Consider the following 19,923-nt stretch of genomic DNA (forward strand, 5'->3'; position numbering starts at 1 on the left):
GGCCCCCTTGGAGCCCCTTTTGCCGAAGGCAAGAGCGGAAAGGAAGGGCCTGGGAACGGTGCCCAAGCCTTTCCCTTCGGCCTCCCTTCTCGTCCCTAGGTGTGGGGCCGGCAAGCCTCACAGAGGGCAGACAAGGAAGCCGTGCGGGCTTGTGCCGCCGCCGGACTCTTCTCTCCCTCTCTCCTTCTCGTCCTCTGTGGGAGGACACAGCCTCCACAGAGGCCGAGAAGGAGCGTGCGGGGGGGCCGCCAGCCTCCTCTCTCTTATCTCGTCCCCGGTTGTGTGGAAGCCGAAGCCTCTGCAGAGGCCGACAAGAAGCCCGCGGAGAGAGAGGCCTGGGGCTGGAAGGGCCGTGCCCAGGAGGCGGCCTGCCACTCCTGGGCTCCGTCGCAGCCCATGCAGACCCAGGCCTCCCTCTGGAGAGAGAGGCCTAGGGCTGCAAGGGCCGTGGAGGAACCCAGGAGGCGGCCTGCCCAAGCCCTTCCCTTCAGCTGAAAGAGCCCCTTGGAGCCCTTTCGGCCGAAGGGAAGAGCCAAAGGCAAGGGCCTGGGACGGGTGCCCAAGCTCTTCCCTTCGGCCTCCCTCCCCTTCTCGTCCTCTGTGGAGGCCGCAGCCAGAGGCCGAGAAGGAGCATGCGGGGCCACCGCCGCTGGCCTCCTCTCTCCTTGTCAGCCTCTGCGGAGGCCGAAGCCTCCGCAGAGGCCAAGAAGGAGGCGGCCTGCCACTCCAGGGCTCCCTCGCAGCACATGCAATACCAGGCGTCCCTCCAGAGAGAGAGGTCTGGGGCTGCAAGGGCCGTGGAGGAGCCCAGGAGGCGGCCTGCCCAAGCCCTTCCCTTTGGCCGAAAGGGCCTCTTGGAGCCCTTTCGGCCGAAGGGAAGAGCCGAAGGGAAGGGCCTGGGACAGGTGTCCAAGCCCTTCCCTTCAGCCTCCCTCCCCTTTGGCCGAAAGGGCCCCTTGGAGCCCGTTCGGCCGAAGGAAGGGACCGAGGAAGAGAGGGCGGGCACACACCTCCTCCTCCCTGCGGGGCTTCGGCAGACACCTCAGGCCTGGCAAAGCCCCGAGGAAAGGATGAGGGGCTGCCGGCCTCCTCCTCCTCCCCACGGGGCTTCGGCAGACCTGAGGTGTCCTTCGGAGGACACCTCAGGCCTGGCAAAGCCCTGAGGAAAGGAGCAGGGGCCATGCGCCTGTTGCTCCTGCCCTTCACAGGCCCTTACTGGTCCCCAGCTGTCTCTGAGAGGCAGCTGGGGGCCAAGGAAGGGCAGGAGGAGCAGGTGCGCGTCTGTCATCCCCTCTCCCAATCTCCCCTTCTAGCTGTCTCTCAGACAGCTGGAGGTCGGGAAAGGAAGCACAGAAAGCCCCGCCCCCAGAGGGTGGAAGCTCCGCCCCCAGCATGTAGCTCCACCCCTGGGGGTGGAAGCTCCACCCCCGGCATGCGGCCCCCCAGTTTTTTGGTTTCGGCCCCCCAGTTGTCTGAGGGACAGGAACCCGGCCCCCGGCTCAAAAAGGTTGCCTACCCAGCCTTAACAGGTTATTTCCATCAAAGATGTGATCCAATAATGATGGAAATGCAACGTAACAATGGGAGAGTCATGTAATCAGGTAATAAAGAAAGATCAAACGCAGAACTAGTACAGTCGTGCAACAAACCTATAGTGAGATAAAGCCTTCAGTTTAGTCCTTTTGTGGTTTCTAGTGGGACTTCAAGTCTGACTGCTCTCATTTATTTATCTTTTTAGTCATCCTTATAGTCCTATACCCAGAGAGCAATCATACACATATCTGAGTAGAAATGTGAGGATTGTCCTTTCAGCTGTTTTTTTGAGCCATTTATCTCATTCAGCAGCAGTACTCTGTCTCTTCTGCTGGGAATGAATTTGGTCTTAGAGAATACAGTGCATCACATGCAACCCTCTGACTAAATGCAGGAGAAAAATACATGTTTGGAGTTAAGTAGACTGCTGCACATATACTGCATGAAATGCAGCAAAGATTTAATCTCTTTCAAAAAGCCAAGACTTGTTTGCTTGCCACATCATGTTTACAGAACATAAGAACCATGATAAGCTCACTGCCCCTTCATTTGTCTTATGTTGCTATGCTCTGTTTGTTGACCAAAATTACCATCCCTGACATGCTTTAGAAATGTATGTAAGCAATGGAGTTTGACCCTCTTTGAGTGAAAGGGTGGGGTTCTGAAATGTAATACCTTTTTGTTTTTTAACAGAAAAAGAATCTTTTGAAGAATTGGCCAGGAGGATTCAGAGCCAGAGTGCCCACCAAATGGTGCAAATGGCTATGGAAATGTAAACATGACTGACTGCATTCCTTCCTTGCCTGACACCTTTGTGGCACAACCTCTTCTTTTCCAAGGCCCTTACTTCTTGATGGTTTCCCTTGGGACCCTCACCTCTCTATCTGCATTCTTGCTTCAGGAAGATCTTCCTCTTTATCCTTCAGCCATATTGTCATGTTTGGCAACACTGCTAGTGAAGGTATTTAAAGATCCAGTCTGAGCAATAAGATACTACTGGTATGATCTTCTGGCTATTGGTAGCATATGGATACACCAGTCATCTTAAGCAAAGCTTCGATCTGCTTGGAGAGGTGGGATATAAATTATTATTATTATTATTATTATTATTATTATTATTACAGTATTATTATTATTATTGCTGTAGACAAACTTTCTTTGGGACTGGATCCACAAAAGGACTATAATGTTGAGATGGCACTCAACCCTGCAAAGAGGAAACAATTGGATGAGTCGACACTGAGGCTGCTGGCACACTGCCGAATTAATGCAGTTTGACATTGCTTTAACTGCCATGGCTCCATCCCATGGAATCCTGGGATTTATAGTTTGTTGTGGCACCAGAGCGCTATGACATAGATGGCTAAATAGCTCACAAAACTACAAATCCCAGAGATCCATAACATTGAGCCACGGAAGTTAAAGCGGGGTCAAACTGCATTAATTTTGCAGTGTAGATGCAGCTTGATGAAATTGTTAGGAACTTTCAGAGTACTGGGAACTGAATCATATCAAGGGGGAGAAACCCTGCATTACCCCTTTAAAAAGCTACTTTTTACCCTACTGGGAGCATGGTGGCTGGAGGATTCCGCCTGGTCTACTCCACAGCATATGATTTTAGTGAGCATGGGACTTTCCTATATTATTGAAAGGTTTTTCATTTACTTTTTGAGAATAGGCCTGATCCCATCTTTCTCATGGGAAAACCTCTGTTATAATATGGCAAATATGTTGTTTCATAAACTGCTCTGCAAGCTGCTTGAGTTAATGTATTAAATAAATTGCTTCCCTTTTTAAAAATCATTTCAGATGTTGACAAAAGAACACAACACAAGAGCACCATCCCTTGAGGCATGAATTATTTGAAGCAGAATATGCAAGTCATTTTAAATATTCAGCTTCTAGAAACTCTCAGCCAGCATGGGTAACTTTTCCAAGCTGTGATTTGAAATTTCCAATGATAACACTTTTGGGCAACTTCTTCTCCAAGGTGGTCACGCCAGAAGCAAGTCAGAAAGAAGAGATTGTTGAAGCAAGACTAGCCAAGACTGGTTTGAAGGTGTGCTGTTATAGATGGTAATATTTTCTCCTGCCCCTCACACTCACCCAGGGGTGCAATGACTGGGGAGGCCAACCAGGGCATTGCTTCCTCCCCAAATAAGAATATTGTCGCTATGCATGTAAGCCTTTCTACTCCTATACACTATAGGTCGTTATCTTTTCACACACTACAGCTGCATGTGAAAATTTATTCTCCATTTTGACACATGCCATGACATAATACAGGCATTCAGTGATTTATCAGAGAAGGCAAATTTAATTATCTTGCCTTCTGAAAATAACATATTTGAAGGAACTTTAAGTTGACAGTTTCTGTACAAGCCCTGCAGAGAAACCACAGCTCATTGGGATCTGTTAATGGTTTAATTATTATAACAGTATGACTTGCACAATATAAATTTACTGCCTAGTCACTGTTAATTAGTTTACACAGCAATTGTGCATGTGGAAAATACTGTGTTTTAGACCGATTTACATTTGGGGAAGCCTCACAACATATTTTCTAATTAAAATGCATTAATTGTAGGTTATTTTTTGTCATTCCCTATGCAAAAAGTTTTCCACAGTAACTTCTTCTGTTGTAAGTGATACTCAAATCCTTATTGCTCCACCAGCCTTTGGCTTCCCTGCCCTGTGAAAACTGTCTCACAACACCATGCATCCACCCATCTGTCTGTCTTACAGCTGACATTAAACAGCCTGCACTACCTTCACAAGCTGCATCTGCACTGCAGAAATAGTCCAGTTTGACATCATTTTAAATGCCATGGTTCAATGAATCCCACTGTGGGAGAAAGGCAGGATATAAATCCTTGAAATAAATAAAGAAATGCTATGGAATTCTGGGAATTGTAGTTTGTTGTGGCACCAGAGCTCTCTGATAGAGAAGGCTAAATATCTCAGAAAACTACAATTCCCAGAAAAATAATAATAATGATTATTCTATTTATTTATATCCCACTTTCCTCCAAAATTGGGAGTCAAAGTAGCTTGCCATTTAAAAGCACAGTACAATTAGAAAGTGACCATTAAAATAGAATTAAACTATTACAATATTAAAACTGATCACTTGTTTTTGTTTTAAAAAATAGAATACAGTTGACCCTCTTTATCCATGGATTCTTCATCCATGGATTCAAGCATCCACGGGTAGAAAATATTCCAACAAATCATAAATTCCAAAAAGCAGGCCTTGATTTTGCTATTTTATAGAAGGGACACCATTTCAGTATTGCATTGGATTTAATGGGTCTTGAACACCCACAGATTTTGGTATCCATGGTGGGTTCTGGAACCAATCCAAGGACCCATCATGCAGTAAAAAAAAGATAAAAGCACTTAAAAACCATATCATTAAATTCCATAGCATTGAGACATGGCAGTTAAGAGGGGGGTCAAACTGGATTATTTCTGCAGTGCAGATGCAGCCCCAGAAGTGTAAGAGAAAAGGATGAAATGGCCAAGGAGTTCTTCTGACTTGTTGAAGCACACCCAAAATGCAGAATCAAGTTACAAAGGGTGGAACCCATGCAAATCACAAAGGTTGGGTTTAAAAAAAAAAGCAACCAGAAACCCCAGACTGGTCTGGGAAGTTAATGTAAAGTGAAGAGGGTGGAAATCCCGCCCAGGAGAGAAACCTGAGTTGCAATATGCTCTCCTTCCCTGCCTCCAGTTTCAAGACACCTGAGGGATGCAGTCCCAGGGAAAGAGAAACTGCTGGGAAACAGGTCTTGACCCACATTTGGACACTCCTGTCTTATTCTGGAGCATCCTGAAGACTTAAGGAGGGGTTTAAAAGATATGTATTAGAAGAAATAATATCTACAACTACCATTTCTTTTCTTTTGCTTTCTTTTTGCTTCAAGTCACCCAACTTTTGCAAAGGAGAGGCACCAAAGGTCTCCCTTCCCACTGGCCAAAGGATGCCTCCCCAGGAGTTACTGGATTACTCCCCCTTGAGAAGGAGAAGAAGATGCAGCACCCCCAGCAGAGGCAGTGGCTCAGAGCTGGGCATCAAATGTGTCCTCATTGGGGATGGGGCAGTGGGCAAAACCAGCCTGATTGTGAGCTACACCACCAATGGCTACCCTGATCAATACCAGCCCACTGCCCTGGACACCTTCTCAGGTAAGCAGCTCATCTCCTTCTCCCAGTGGTGGGCAGTGGATGGGTCTCAGTTTGTCCAGCGTTTGGACAATGCTGGCTGGGGGGATTCTGGGAGAAGTAACTTTTCGAAATTCTGTGGGGTTTTTTCATCTGTGTGTTTTGGTTTGGTTTTAATTTTGGAGCTCTGAACTAGACAGACCGAGGGTGATCAGATGTTCTCATCACAAAGGAGGACAGGGCACCGCAAGCTGTAGGAATTTCAAGAGGAAAAAAATGGGGTACATGACCAAATAAAAGCAAAAAAACTCCTAGAAATGTAAATTCATGCTCCAAATGGAGGACCGTTTGAAATCCCCCCCTGGATAGGAGGTTGAAATGCAGGACTTGGCCTGGAAAAGGAGGACATCTGGTCTCCCTGGATAGGCAGCAACAATGATCTGTGGAGTTTAAGAGGTGGGATACCAGATAGCAACGTGTTGATCTGTGGGATTCAAGATACCAGATAGATAGCAAGATAATGATGTGCAAAATTCAAGATACCAAACAGATAGCAACATACTAATCTGTGGGATTCAAGAGGTGGGATACCATATAGATAGCAACATAATGATCTGCGAAATTCAAGATACTGGATAGATAGCCACGTAATGATGTGCGAAATTCAAGATACCAGACCCAAAGCAACATATTGATCTCTGGGATTCAAGAAGTGGGATAAGAGATAGTAAGATGATGATGTGCGAAATTCAAGATACCAGACAGCTACATATTGATCTGCGGGATTCAAGAAGTGGGATACCAGATAGATAGCAATATACTGATCTGTAGAACTGAAGATCTGAGACACCAGATATATAACATGTTGATCTGTGGGAATAAGGAGGTGAGATACCAATGCCATTATTGAAACAAACAGATAAATATCATGCTAGCTACTTAGCTAGGATGTCTGTCAAATCATCCTGACTCTGTGGTCATTTGAAAGTAAGAGCCTATTCATTTCAGTTGGGCTTAATTCCAAAAAAGCATGGGCAGTTCCTCAACGGCTTAACCCAACCCCCATTGCCATAACAAGCAGCAGTTAAACCGAAGCTGTCCTCAACAAGCAGATGCAACAAGAGGGAAAATTTTAACTACCTAATTTCCCCCTTTCATATGGGAGCCTTACAAGGAGGGGCGAGATAACAACACTGTATGTGATCTCTGCTTCAAATACAGTTGGCCCTCTGTATCCACAGATTCAAGCATCCACGGCTTGAAAATATTTTTAAAAATATAAATTCTTAACAACAAACCTTAATTTGGCTATTTTATACAAGGGACACAGTTTTACTATTCATTGTACTTAATGGGACTTGAACATCCACGGATTTTGGTATCCACAGGAGGTCCTGGAACCAAACCACAGTGGATACGAAGGGTCGATGCTAAATATACTTTGTAATCTTCTGTTCTTGATGCAGCTTTGACCTTACAGCCAACTGCTGTAGAGATCCCTTTTATATTACAAATACAAATATTTTGAATCCCTTGTCTTGTAATTGACCAAAAGACTGCAAATTTCTGGTAGACGTTCATTTTGTAAATAAAGTGGGCCCTGGGTTTCCACCGGGCTTTGGTTCCAGAACCCCCTGTGGATACCAAAATCTATGGATGCTCAAGTCCCACTTTATATAATGGAATAATAAAATGGTGCCCCTTATAAAAATGGCACAGCCAAGGTTTGTGTTTTGATGTATTTTAAAAATATTTTCAAGCCATGTATGGTTTAATCTGTGGGATGCAGAATCCATGGATATGTAGGGTATTTACATCAAGCAGGAAGCACATTAATCTTACTTCTTGAAAGTTCCATTAATAACACAATCATATGTATGTCTACACAGAAGAAAACTCCACAGGATCCAGTGAAACTTACTCTCAGGTACATGTTAGACGTTTGGTGTCTAACATGGTATTTACAGCAGAGGGGTGGGATTGTGTAGCCCTTGAGATGTTGCTGGACTGCACCTCTCATCATCCATGGCCATACATTATGATGGATGTGACAGGTTGGAATTCAACAACATCTGGTGGGCCACAGGTCTCCCAGCCCTACTTTAAATCATCATGTGGTTGCACATATGGTACAAGTTAAACTCTATTAAACTCTGGTGACTCTAAACTGGTGTTACCAATTATGAGAAGCTTTTTGCAGAGAATACTTCTCCAGTCATATCTTGAACCTTCAATAAGAAGTTAGAAAAGAAACAGGTTTGGCCTTTTAACCGAAATATGGGTGGTAACGCGCTCTCTCAGCTAACTGTGCAAGACATCTTAGTCTGCTTGACTGGTTTGGGATGTTTTTAAAAAGGAGAGTAAAGCTCAAGAATTTACTACATTTGAACTGTGTTTCCAGTTAACACTGTGGGAAGAATCAAACAGTTGAATGATATTTGAAATAGAGTTACTAATTCATTCATTCTAGCAATAAAGATAGTATGAAAGGCTTGATTATGTCCCACACGATCACAGGAAGGACTTTCAGACGGGATTTGCATTTATCTCCTCTGGGAAGCATGAATGATAGCAATCGCGCAAAAGGCTTTCAGATGAAGTCACGCAGATCCCATCATTTTCCTGCCATTTTCCTGTCATTAAAGCAACATTGGTCAGCATTTTGCATTAATGGAAATTTGCGTTAATGCAATGCTACTTTAATGATAGGTTAATGGTGGGATCGGCACTACGAATTGAAAGCCATTCGTGTCATCGCAGTCACGGACGGGATAATCCCATCCTTATCCCATTGCCATAAGAAAATCTCCCAAGTCTTGTGATAGGATGTTAAACTAGAGTACAGAAGGCTTACAACTAGCTTCCCATATCCCACCTGGGGGCGGGACTTCCCGATTTGGGGCGGGTCCACACGGTCCCCCCCAGTTTGGCCCCGCCCCTGGGACTCTCTCCCCCCCAGCGAGTCCTCCAGGCTTGGCTGGGGTTTGGAGGATGGCTGTCTCCCAAGCCCTGGCCATGCCCTGGAGGCTCCTCCGCAATCGCGGAGTCCTCCAGGCTTGGCTGGGGCTTGGAGGACGGCTGAAGCGAAGCCCCAAACCCCTGCCTGGCTGCCTCCATCGCGGGGGGGGGAATCCCGGGGGTGGGGGCAAAACGGCGACGGAGGCAGCCAAGCAGGGATTTGGAGTTTCGCTTCAGCGAGGCCCCATTCCCTTGCCTGGCTTCCTCCGTTGGCGACGGAGGCAGCCAGGCAGAGGAAAGAGCCTTTCCTCTTTCTCCTCCTCCTCTTCTTCTGCCTCCTCTCCTCTTCCTTTTCTTCCTCCCCTTCTTCCTCCTTCTTCTTTCTCCTCCTCTTCCTCCCCTTCTTCTTCATCTTTTTCCTCCTCTTCTTCTTCCTCTCCTCCTCCTCCTCCTCCTCCTCCTCTTCTTCCTCCCCTTCTTCCTCTTCCTCTCTTTCCTCCTCTTCTTCATCTTCTTCCTCCTCCTCTTCTTCTCCATCTCTTCCTCATCTTCCCCTCTTCCTCCCCTTCTTCCTCCTCCTCTGCCTTTTCCACTCTTCCTCCTCTTCAATGCCCAAATGTGCTGTTTGGAATGGGGGAGGGGGGGTGACCAGAAAGGGAAGTCCGTTTCTGTGATCTGTCTAGGAACAATGCCAAAATGTCCTCCATTTTGATCATGCCTAAGAAACATGCATTTATATTAACATTTTAAAAAAATAATCAATTTTTTGCGTGTCCTCCATTTTTTTAAAATGTGTCCTACATTTGAAAATTTTGTCCTACTTTTGTCCATTTGTTCCAGTTTGGAGGTCCAGAATTATGGCAACCCTACTTACAACACAACATTAAGGCACAGAAGTGAGGGCATTGCTTTCCAGATGACAGAACTTTTCAAAGAGATAGTGGTGCTAGTCTTGTTTCAGTATACAGTAAAAGGAAAGGGGGGGGGGGAAGTAGTCTTATAGCACCACTAAAAGGAACAGATTTATTTTACCACAAAACTTTGTGCTTTACAGTCTGCTTCCTCAGGTAGATTGAGGAGATAGGAATCCATAAAAAACTCATGCTAAAATAAATCTGGTAAAGGTTGCCACAAGACTCCTTTCCCCCTCCCTCATTCTTTTTAAAACGCTGATAAGACTTGTTTTAACACTGCAGTTGAATGCATGCCTACAGTCTATGCAGAAGTAAGCCCCATTGAAACAAATGGGGCATGTTCCCAATAAAGTGTGTATTGGATTGCTGATGAAATTAAAGTTACATCTGTGACAGAATAAAATTGTGCTGGAATTTTGTATCCCTCAGGATGATTGGACACTGGACATACCTTCCAATTTCTGAGTAACTGCAACTTACCTAGTAATTATCTAAACCACTCAGTAGAAAGTTACTACTTGGTAAATAATTATTTGTATCCAACGTTTGTCTTCAGACCTAGTAGAAAACAGTAATTTTATTATTAAAAATAGTTTGAGCCTGATAAATCTCTAATTAGCATACTCCCCCCAGTGGCGTCACTAGCGGGTGCAGGGGGTGCAGACCGTAACAGATGATACCTTAAAGGGGGGGGGGGGTTGACACCACTGCTCTTCAAACACTTACTTGGACAGAAATGGGCTGTGGCATTCACCTGCTTCCCTTTAAAATTCTTTAAGAAATGGTAGGAGTGAGGTGATGCTCAGTGGAAGGAGAAAGAAGAGGCCCCAGAATGTTTTTAAATTAAAATTTCAAATTTTAAAAAAAAATATGAAATTTTTAAAAAGTTTAATTCTTTTTTAAATTGTCTTTAAAAACATCAAATTGTAACCAAATCTTCACTATGTATATGTACATATATTTAGGTTGTGTGTATGATATTCCAATTTGAAGGTTTAATATTAATTTTGCTTCTTGTTTATGTCACAGCTATTAGCATTGCATTCAATGGTATATGGGAATTATCGTTTACAAGTAACATTAGTGCAAAAAAGCATTACTAAGGATTTGGTGTGGTGTGATATGGGAGAAGGTCAATGGGGAGGGTGGCACCATGAGTTACTACACTGGGGCACACCAACCATAGTGACACCATTGCTCCCCCTCCCCCCCCAAAAAATTGGAAACCTTGCAAATTTATCTTGAGCACTGGGTGACTTTTTTAAAATAATATCTAAAACATAATACTGAATAATATTATTATGGTGCATTTTTAAAATTAGTATAGTACTTCCCAAGAATACCCAAACTGTTTTCTTTGTCCTGTTGTAGCTGCTCACAACCTGCTAGTACTCTTCAAAAACTATTAGTCATCAGTTTCGATGTATGTCTTCTAAAAGGAAAGACAGAAAGGCTCAGCATGAGAGCTAGGTGTGAATAGCTTTTCCTGGTATTCCCTATGAACTGCTATAGGGCAAAGTGACTACCCTGGGAGAAGTGGGGGCGGGGTAGGAATGGGTCTCTAATTAGAGCTGCATCTGCACTGCAGAAATAATCCAATTTGATACTGCTTTAACTGCCATGGCTCAGTGCTATGGAATTAGGAAAATGGTAGTTTGTTGTGGCACAAGAGCTCCATTTCCACAATTCTGTAGCATTGAGCCATGACAGTTAATGCGGTATCAAATTGGATTATTTCTGCAATGTGGACGGAACTTGTGATGGTGATCCTGAGTGGTTTGGGAAGAAGATGGCCTCTGTGGAAAGATTTTTGGTTTTGCTGTCTCTAGTTGTCAGAGAGTTGTTTGCTCCAAAGTTAAGTAGGATTTTTTAACATACTTGGGCCTTTCCAAGTTTCCATCATGATAGAACAATGAAGAGAATGTCAAAGAAATGTTTCTGATGCAGTAATCTTTTGCTTTCAGCATCTTTATGGTGTCACAGGATTATCTTCATACCTGTGATCAACTAATACAATAACCCTTCTAGGTTGTAATCCTGTGCATGCTAATTTAAGATTAAACCCCATTGACCTCTGTGTGATTTACTTTTGAACAAGAGCAGAGCTGAAGAAGGGTTTTTTTGGGCAGTGGAGGGTGGGGGGAGAGAAATGAATGGCTACAGTCTTCCATATAGTTGCTGGAGAGTATGCCCAACTGGATTTTGAAAATATCTTTCTAAGGGAAAATAGCTACACCATTATACTATTAAACAAAGTTGTTGGCATTATTTAGATAGGCCCTTCCTTCCTTTCTTGTAATTATGCTCTGCTATATAGCTGGAAAGATGCAACACTAAAGGAAAAAAAGATTGGGAGGGGAAGGGAAAACAAATTTAAAAATAAATTCTCATTGGCATAAGGTTCCTCAGCCTGTTGTTGATGGTTGGAGGCAAAGCCCAACAGAGATGTCCTCTCCAGAGGACTGGTGGTGGGCATGGTTTTGTCTCCTTCTCTTTTTCTTCCTTTTATCCCATTTTCTTTTAGAAGCACCCCAAAACCTGCCTCTCTCTTTGTGGTACTGGTATATTCTTTTGACATACATGGATCAAAGTTGGACTGAAATATTTAGCAAGAGCATATGCACATTGCAAGCATTTCAGGTCATTTGATTATGATAGGGCAAAAGGAGATAATGTACTAGCAAAGAAACAGCTCTAAATCAGCAAATCCCCACTTTGTATCTTGCCTCTGCTATACACTCACTAGGTGGGTTTTTTCATTCCCAGCCCAACTTTCATCTGTAATACAGGGATAAATAATACAATACAGTATTGTCTTACTTTACAGGGTTGTTGTAAGAATTACAACTTGTTGTACATGAAGGGGTTTGAATATGCTGTGCTAAGAGGCAGGAACATGTGGCCTTTCAAGAGTACTGTCAAACTGCGTTAGCATAACCAGTGATGAGAGTTATGAGAGATGGAGGCATCTGGAGGCCAACACATTCCTTGTCCCTGTACTAGAGTATTTAGAGTTCTTAGTATTGTTAGAATTTACTTTTGTCAGCTAGTTTCCCCCCTTTCTCTTTGTTGTGCTCAATTGTCTTATCTAAGAGAAAGAGCAGCCTTGTGCAGATAGGCTGACGATATCTGGAGAAAGTAATATTTTTGGTCATTGTTTTTTTTAAGATGGAACAGATGACAGTAGGCAATGGCTCCAATTTGATCTTATAGTGGTCATTTCACTGTTGGTTGCTTTCTGGAGTTACCTACTTCAAGACGTTGCCAGTTGTTTTTAAAATCTTTGTGTGTTGTATTTTACCCAGCATGGTAAAATGGTGTAGTGTTTTGAGTTTTAAGACTAAGACTCTCGACACTAGGGTTTGATTTCTCACTTGGCCATGGAAACCCAATGAGTGACCTTGGGTGAGTCACATACTCTCAGCCACAGAAAACCCTTAGGGTCCTCATAAGTCAGAGACAAACTGAAGGCATACAACAGCGTTGCCCACTGCCCTGAGATTCAATAAAAGGAAGGATCAGGTTTGAGCTTGGGATTTTGTTGAACTGTGATTTTTTTAAGTGTTTTTCTTACTTTAGAAACAGCCATGAGGAAGCAGGCCTACTACGGTATTTTGCAGAGTGAGGCTGCTATTTCAGGTAGCAGTTGGTGAGTAGGACTGCCAGTTCAGGGCTATTCTGAGTACTGAGATTTCAGGGCCAGAACCCTGAAGGAATTAGGGACTTTTGATGTGACAAGAACCAGTCGTTGTTAATGTCATTAAGCATGACACATTAAGCACCAAGCACAATTGCTCAGAGTATGCCATTCAAATCAAGAACAACATATAAAAGCAAATGAAGAAGATAGGTACATACACACATACTTTCCAAGGCAGTTATCTGAAAATCCTTCCCTTTGCATCAGACTGGTAAAAAAGGAGCCAGTCCCTGAGATCTGGGAATCTTAATGATGATGTGGAAGGGGCAGTGGGGCCAGGCCCTTGGCCAGTTGCCCTCCACTGTAAACTAATCTAAACTAATCTGGTGTCTTCAGGTGTGTTGAAGGATGTTGTCAAGGTACGATGCAATGTCCAGTCTGGGTAGTTTTGACAGGCAGAGGGCAACTCTTGTCCTTCGCCTCAGTCAGTAAAATGTCCATGACTGTCCCTGAGCCCAGGTTTTCAAAATTTTGAAGGTTGTCAAGTTTGTTTTTCTCCTGCATCCACAACAGATGGTTCATCTTTTTAAGACCAAGCAAGGCCTTCTCCTGACCAGCAGCCATTGTATATCTGGCTTTTCCTTATCTGAAAATTGTTTTCCAAGACATGACGACAATAGCTTAATTAGTTTTTCTGCCCTACACAATTTGAAAATGCCCATCATTCTGGCTTCTTGGAATAATCCTTGCAATCTCTTTCCTAAAGGTGTGTTTGTTTTCAACACTACTCCAAGGACTCGGGCCAGGATACATTGTGCCCTTATCTCATTCTTTCCCCTTCTTCTCCCAACAGCAACCCTAGGAAATGTTGACTTGCCTAAGGCCACCCAATGAGGTTTCCTAGCTAAGCAGTCATTTGATCTTTGGTTTTCATGTACACACCCAATGCTATTTAGTACACTATCATTGCCTCCCTCAAACTGGAACAGACTACCAGCATAGTCTCATAAGGATACTATCATTGTGTTTTTTAGCTGTCATACACTGCCGAATGAAAACGTAAACCTTCTAATTTATGAACAATGGGAGTCCTAAGTTACAAACCCAAATCAGGGTAGCTGTAAACCGAAATTACTTTTTCTTGTTAAAGACCTTTATAACCTCATTAGGGTTATCCTTCCTACAACTGAAATTCTATAAAGCATGTGCTTATAAACATATGTTAGCTATCACTTAGTGTCACTACAAATCCTTTCCTCAAGATTATATGCATTTCCCCCTGCACTCTTGATGGGCAACTCCAATGCTTCTTATTGGGTTGCTATATCACCTGCTTCATAGAGGACAAAAATAATAATAATAATAATAATAATAGGTTTTATTTATATACTGCCCAATCACTGGGAATCCGAGCAGTTTACAACAGAGGGGATAATAGACGGTTCCCTGCCCTCAGGCTTACAAAAAGACATACAGGAACCAATTTGAGACTAACTGGGAAGAAGACATTTCTAACATAAGCTTTCATGGATTCAATACACTTCTTCAATGCCTGGAGTGGAACCTCTTGGACAGGTGCAGATACAATCAGAAGAGTAAAACATAATGGAAATGTACAATATTTTTTACAGAGGACATTCCTCCATTTGAAATGCTGTGTGCTCCAAGTCTGGTTTAAAGCTAAATGGCCAATAAGAAGGGCAACAAAGGCCTTGAAACAGCACTTGGATTCAGCATTCAGGCAGGCTGCGCCTCATTACATTATGGAAGTGATCTATTCTATTCTATTCTAGTGTGACTTCCAGGTCCTGACATTATTCCAGGTTGGCTTAAATGGCAGCAGTATAGATTTTTGAGGGCAAAGAGTATCCTAAAATGTCCCTCTGACACCCAGAGCATGTCTACCCTGCCATAGGCAAATGTGTATCCTGTTTTGTCCTCTTCCATAAATGTGCTTTTAGCAGTCACACTTTTCCTAAGGAGCATACTTGATGCTGTGTGGGTTGTTCATTGTGTGAGTTTTGCAAAGAAGCCAATAATCTGGACATGGTCCCATTGCACAATGCAGCTACTTTGTTGAAGTTATGCAGGCTTGTGTCAGATGTGTTCCTGAATGGCAGACTAACCTTGAATTAAATTGATGCATTCGTATGACATGATAAACCATTGTTTGCATTAACAATGGTGTATTGATTAGTTCATTAATGGTACAGCCAAACTGTATATTGTCTTCCTCATTTCTGGTTTGTTTGTCTCCCACCCCTTTACTGAGCTGGTGTTTCTGAGAAGGCAGCAAGGAACAAGCCACAACATGGTAAGCCACGGTTCAAACCGGAGTTTATGAGTCAAAAGCAAACCACAGGTTCAGATTGTGTTTTGTGGCTGGTTAACAAATAACACCTTGTTAGGAAAATCAGGCTCACACAGCACAACAAGCCAGATTTCAACAAATTATATTGTAGCTTGTTATGAGGTTCAGGGTCTGCTTTTTACACAAAAGGTGAAATATAAATGAAGTACATCAACCAGAGGTTAAATTTGGTTTGAGATGGGCTTTGATCAGATAAATAAATGTTAATTCAGGGTGTGCCCTATGCCACACACTGATCTATCATACTTCTTTAATTGTCATTTTAAGGAATCTTGAGATTTGTAGTTTGATTAAACAAACACTAGTCAGCTCCCCTAAACAAATGTAAGAAACTACAGTTCCAAAGCTACACAGAGAAAACATTTTGGATTGTTGTTATGTATGTGACTTATGGTGAGCTTCTCCTATGATGATTATCACCTAGGGTTGGTTTCTGAAATATTTCTTTAGAGGAGATTTGTCATTTGCCCTTCTTTAAGTCTGACAGAATGTAACTTGGTCAAGGTCACCCAACAGATTTCCATGGCTGAGTGGGGATTGAAACCCCGGTTTTCAAGGACTTTACCACAACACCTTTACTCCTGTGCTAGGAGCGGGACGTAAACTTACATAGGTGAATCTTATCTCACACTTCTGTGCCCAGGCAGTAGGGATCCTGTACCCCGGCCAGACTTCTCCAATACATTGTAAAGAATGGGAAAATCCCGTTCTTTACGAGGTATGGGAGGAGTCCAGCCCAGGTACAGGATGCCTACTACCCAGGTACAGGAGATATGCAATAAGATCTGCCTGTTTAAATTTACATCCCTCACCTTGCGCAGGAGTAAAGGCAGTATGATAAAGTCCCTAGACTGCTATTCCAACACTCCAACACTACACCATGCTGGCTTTCTTGATTGAGGATTAAAGCAGTTTAATTCTGGCCCTCATGGTACTAAATTGTAGTTTGAGGGTTGGATTATAGTTCCTTACCTACCATTCCAAACTACAAATCCCTTAGATGAAGTAATGGCAATTTAAACTAGCATGGAATGGATAGACCTGTATAGTACAGATACACTAATGAACTTTGTATCCATCATGGTATAAAGCTATTGCAAATGGCAAAGGATCAGAGTAGAACTGGAACATTATGGTATTTTGGACAGCACTGGAAAGGAAATGTAGGGGCTTGACAGACCACCAAAAAAGGGCGGGCTGGAGGTGCCCATTTCTGCTCCCAAGGGAGGCTGGAGCAGCCAAATGGCGCGGCCTCCCTCCGCCCCAAAAAGAACCGGGTTCTCCTTGGGATGCCGCGCAGACCTCACGAGTGCACCATTGGTGCACTGTGGCGCATCAGTGACTCATATGCAGCGCTGCAATGTGCAGGTGCAGCGCTGTGCTTGCGCCATGGACATGCCCCCCGTGTGGGCAGTGCCATGCAATAATGGCACCGCCAGCACATACTAGGGCTCCTGAGCCCTAGAATTGGCCTCATGATGGCACTTTCCACCTGTCTGTCCCGGGGCATAGTTCCCATGGGTTTATGGTGAGATCAGAGCTACTGATATCTCTGATTGCAAGAGAGTTTTGCTCTTGGGGTCAGTAATATGCATAAATATTGACCGTCACCTACTAAACTATCCTGTTTAGCCTGTTATACTGAAACTCTTTAGCAGAGTTTACAGGAGAGGCCAATACAAGGTTTAGACAGACATGAAATACCTACAGAACTAATGAAGAGAGTGGAAACAAATGTCTTCATACTAGTGCAGTGCACATTATTTGGCTGCCCCATACACATTTAGATGCCCTCAAAAGAGGTAACCTTCTACATTATCTTACAAAAGAGCGTGTTTTGGAGCTACAGCTTCCCTATTACATGGACCATGCTTTTGGGGGGATTCTGGGAGTAGTAGTTCAGAAAAGGAACTTTTCCAAGCTCAGTTGTTATCTCAGTTGAATTTATGTAATTTCTCTGTGGTCATTATTTTTGTTTTCTTTGTGTTCAGCAATAACCCTACGTTTGCACTTTCTTGTTTAAATTTCCATAGAAATTGTTCCAAGTCTCTGATGTTTTCTACTAGTACTAGTTTTCTACTAGTAGTCATCTGCATATCTTAGATTGTTAATGCTCCTTCCTCCTATCTTTTTTCCTCTTCCTTCTGAGTCTGAACTGCTCTTCATGTGATATTTTCTGTATGAGTTAAACAAATAGCATGATAAAATGCATCCTTTGCTAATTAGGAACCATTCTGTTTCTCCATATTCTGTTCTAACAATAGCCTCTTGTCCTAAGTACAAATTTCTCATCAGGACTATTAAATGTAATGGCGCTGCTATTTCTTCAAGAGCATTCCATAGCTTTTCTTGATATATTCAGTCAAAGGCTTTGCTATAGTCTATAAAGATTTTTTTCTAGAACTCTATGGTGCACTTCATTATCCATTGTTTGTTTGCTCTTTAGTGAATGGATGGTCCCTAGTGCCTCCTCCTTTCCTGAACCCTACTCGCACCTCTGGGATCTCCCCCCCCCTCTCTCTCTCTGAGTGGAATCTATGCTGCAGAATTTTGAGCATAATTTTTTGTTTGTATGGGAAATTAATACTATGGTGCTGCAATCTTTTGTGTCTCCTTTTTAGTAGCTAGGGACCTGACAAAAGACAGTAGCACTGTGTTTCAGGTTCAGTCCTGCTGCTTATAATCAGAGCTTGGGCTACTTATTTTGGACTAGAATTCATAGAACCCCCTGTCAATATGACCAGTGGTTGGGTGGGAATTCTGGGAACTGTAGTCCAAAGAGTAAGCTTCCCAAACTTCATCCATGCAAGTGGTGTGTACTGTACATTTAACATCATGTTAGGATTATTTCCCTATGTGCATATTTATTTAATCATGTATTGCTTGCGTTAGTAGGACTCTGTGCATGCCAACAATGTTCCAATCACCTTGGGATTGGCAAATACTGAAAGGGAAATGCCCAATTATTGAAGGTCATGCCAAAATCTGAGCTTTTCAGATTTTGATCAGAACTGGATCCTCTTCTTTTTGTGTAGATGTGGTAGTAAAGGTCTTAATTGACTCTCAACCACAAGAAAACAGTTGCTTTCACATCTCCTGTCTTGATGGGTGAAGAAGCATTACATCAGTCTGGCACCACAACTCTCTCTTTCTTTTTTTCTGTCTGGGCTTACATGCATCTGTTGCTCACATGAAAGCAGCTTCATCCCATAATCAGAGTTCAGAAAAGTTGCTTTTTGGCCTACAACTCCCAGAATCCCTTAGTCAGGTGTCACGTAGCTGTCGTCCCAAAAAGTAATGTCTCCAAATTGTCCTCACAATACAGTGGCAGACAAGAAGGTTCATGGAGTCTCAAATGTTGTGACATCGTCATGAGAGTCTAGAAAGGGCAAGCCCCAGACGCTTAAATTCATTAAGGGCACCTTCATCTTTGCCCTCCTTTTAGAAGGAGGTGCCTCTTTCTGCATGTTCAGTGATTACTCCTGATATTTTGCTTCCCACGGAAGACTCCAAATGTCCAACCTATCCCACCATGACTGGTAATTCAAAAGTCTTTCTACATCATTCAGAATGACACCACATCAACTGTCCCTGTGCTGCATCTGGGACAGCCTTGGATGCAATCTATTGCCCACAGGGCAATCTCTTCCATATAGGCCACATAGGCAGTCGCCTAGGGTGCAAAAAATTCAGGGGTGCCATCTGCGCTCCTCTTGGAGTGCACGTGTGCACACAGCTCCAGCCCCAAGCAAGCACCAGGGCTCTGAAAGCGCTCCTCCTGGCTTTGCTGGTCTGTGCGCTGCCAGGGAAGAGCAAAGGGCACTTGCTGGAGTGTGCACCCAAACAAGTGCCAGGGTGCCACTTGCGCTCCTCTTGGCTTCAGGAGGAGCGCAAGTGGCGCCCTGGCACTTGTTTGGGGCTGCGCATACACGCTCCAGCAAGCACCTTCACTCCTCCTGGCCCTGGCTCCTTTTTGCAAAGCCAGGAGGAGTGCAAGTGCCAGCCCTAAACTTTTTGCGGAGCCTGAGGGGGAGGCGCCAGGCCAGCAAAAAGACCTGGAGGAGAGGGAGGGAGGAACGAGAGGCTGCATCAGGCTGCATCCACACTGAAGAAATAACCCTATTTGGCAGCGCTTTAACTCGTTTCTGGCTCAAGGCTATGGGATTCTGGGAGTGTGAGTATGTTGTGGGGCCCAGATATCAAGGTTTGACTCTTTTCTGGCTCAAGGCTATGGAATTCTGGGAGTTAGAGTATGTTGTGGGGCCCAGATATCAAGGCTTAACTCTTTTCTGGCTCAAGGCTATGGGATTCTGGGAGTGTGAGTATGTTGTGGGGCCCAGATA

General features: G+C 43.7%; 1 protein-coding gene across 2 annotated transcripts in view; it reads left to right on the forward strand.

Annotated features, from left to right (window-relative positions):
- The window catches only part of RHOV (ras homolog family member V), a 52,684-nt gene that overhangs the window by 10,039 nt on the left and 22,722 nt on the right, over positions 1-19,923 (forward strand). Inside the window, exons 1-3 of one of the 2 annotated variants that reach the window (XM_042446500.1) lie at positions 2,326-2,606; positions 3,343-3,592; positions 5,460-5,721. In XM_042446500.1, the coding sequence (XP_042302434.1) occupies positions 3,491-3,592; positions 5,460-5,721 (364 nt within the window). In that variant the 5' untranslated portion in view covers positions 2,326-2,606; positions 3,343-3,490. Of the gene's footprint in view, positions 1-2,325; positions 2,607-3,342; positions 3,593-5,459; positions 5,722-19,923 lie in introns of those variants that run through there. The other variant, XM_042446501.1, reaches the window with a different exon arrangement.

This window comes from Sceloporus undulatus, chromosome 1 (assembly GCF_019175285.1).
Source record: "Sceloporus undulatus isolate JIND9_A2432 ecotype Alabama chromosome 1, SceUnd_v1.1, whole genome shotgun sequence".
NCBI lineage: Eukaryota > Metazoa > Chordata > Lepidosauria > Squamata > Phrynosomatidae > Sceloporus > Sceloporus undulatus.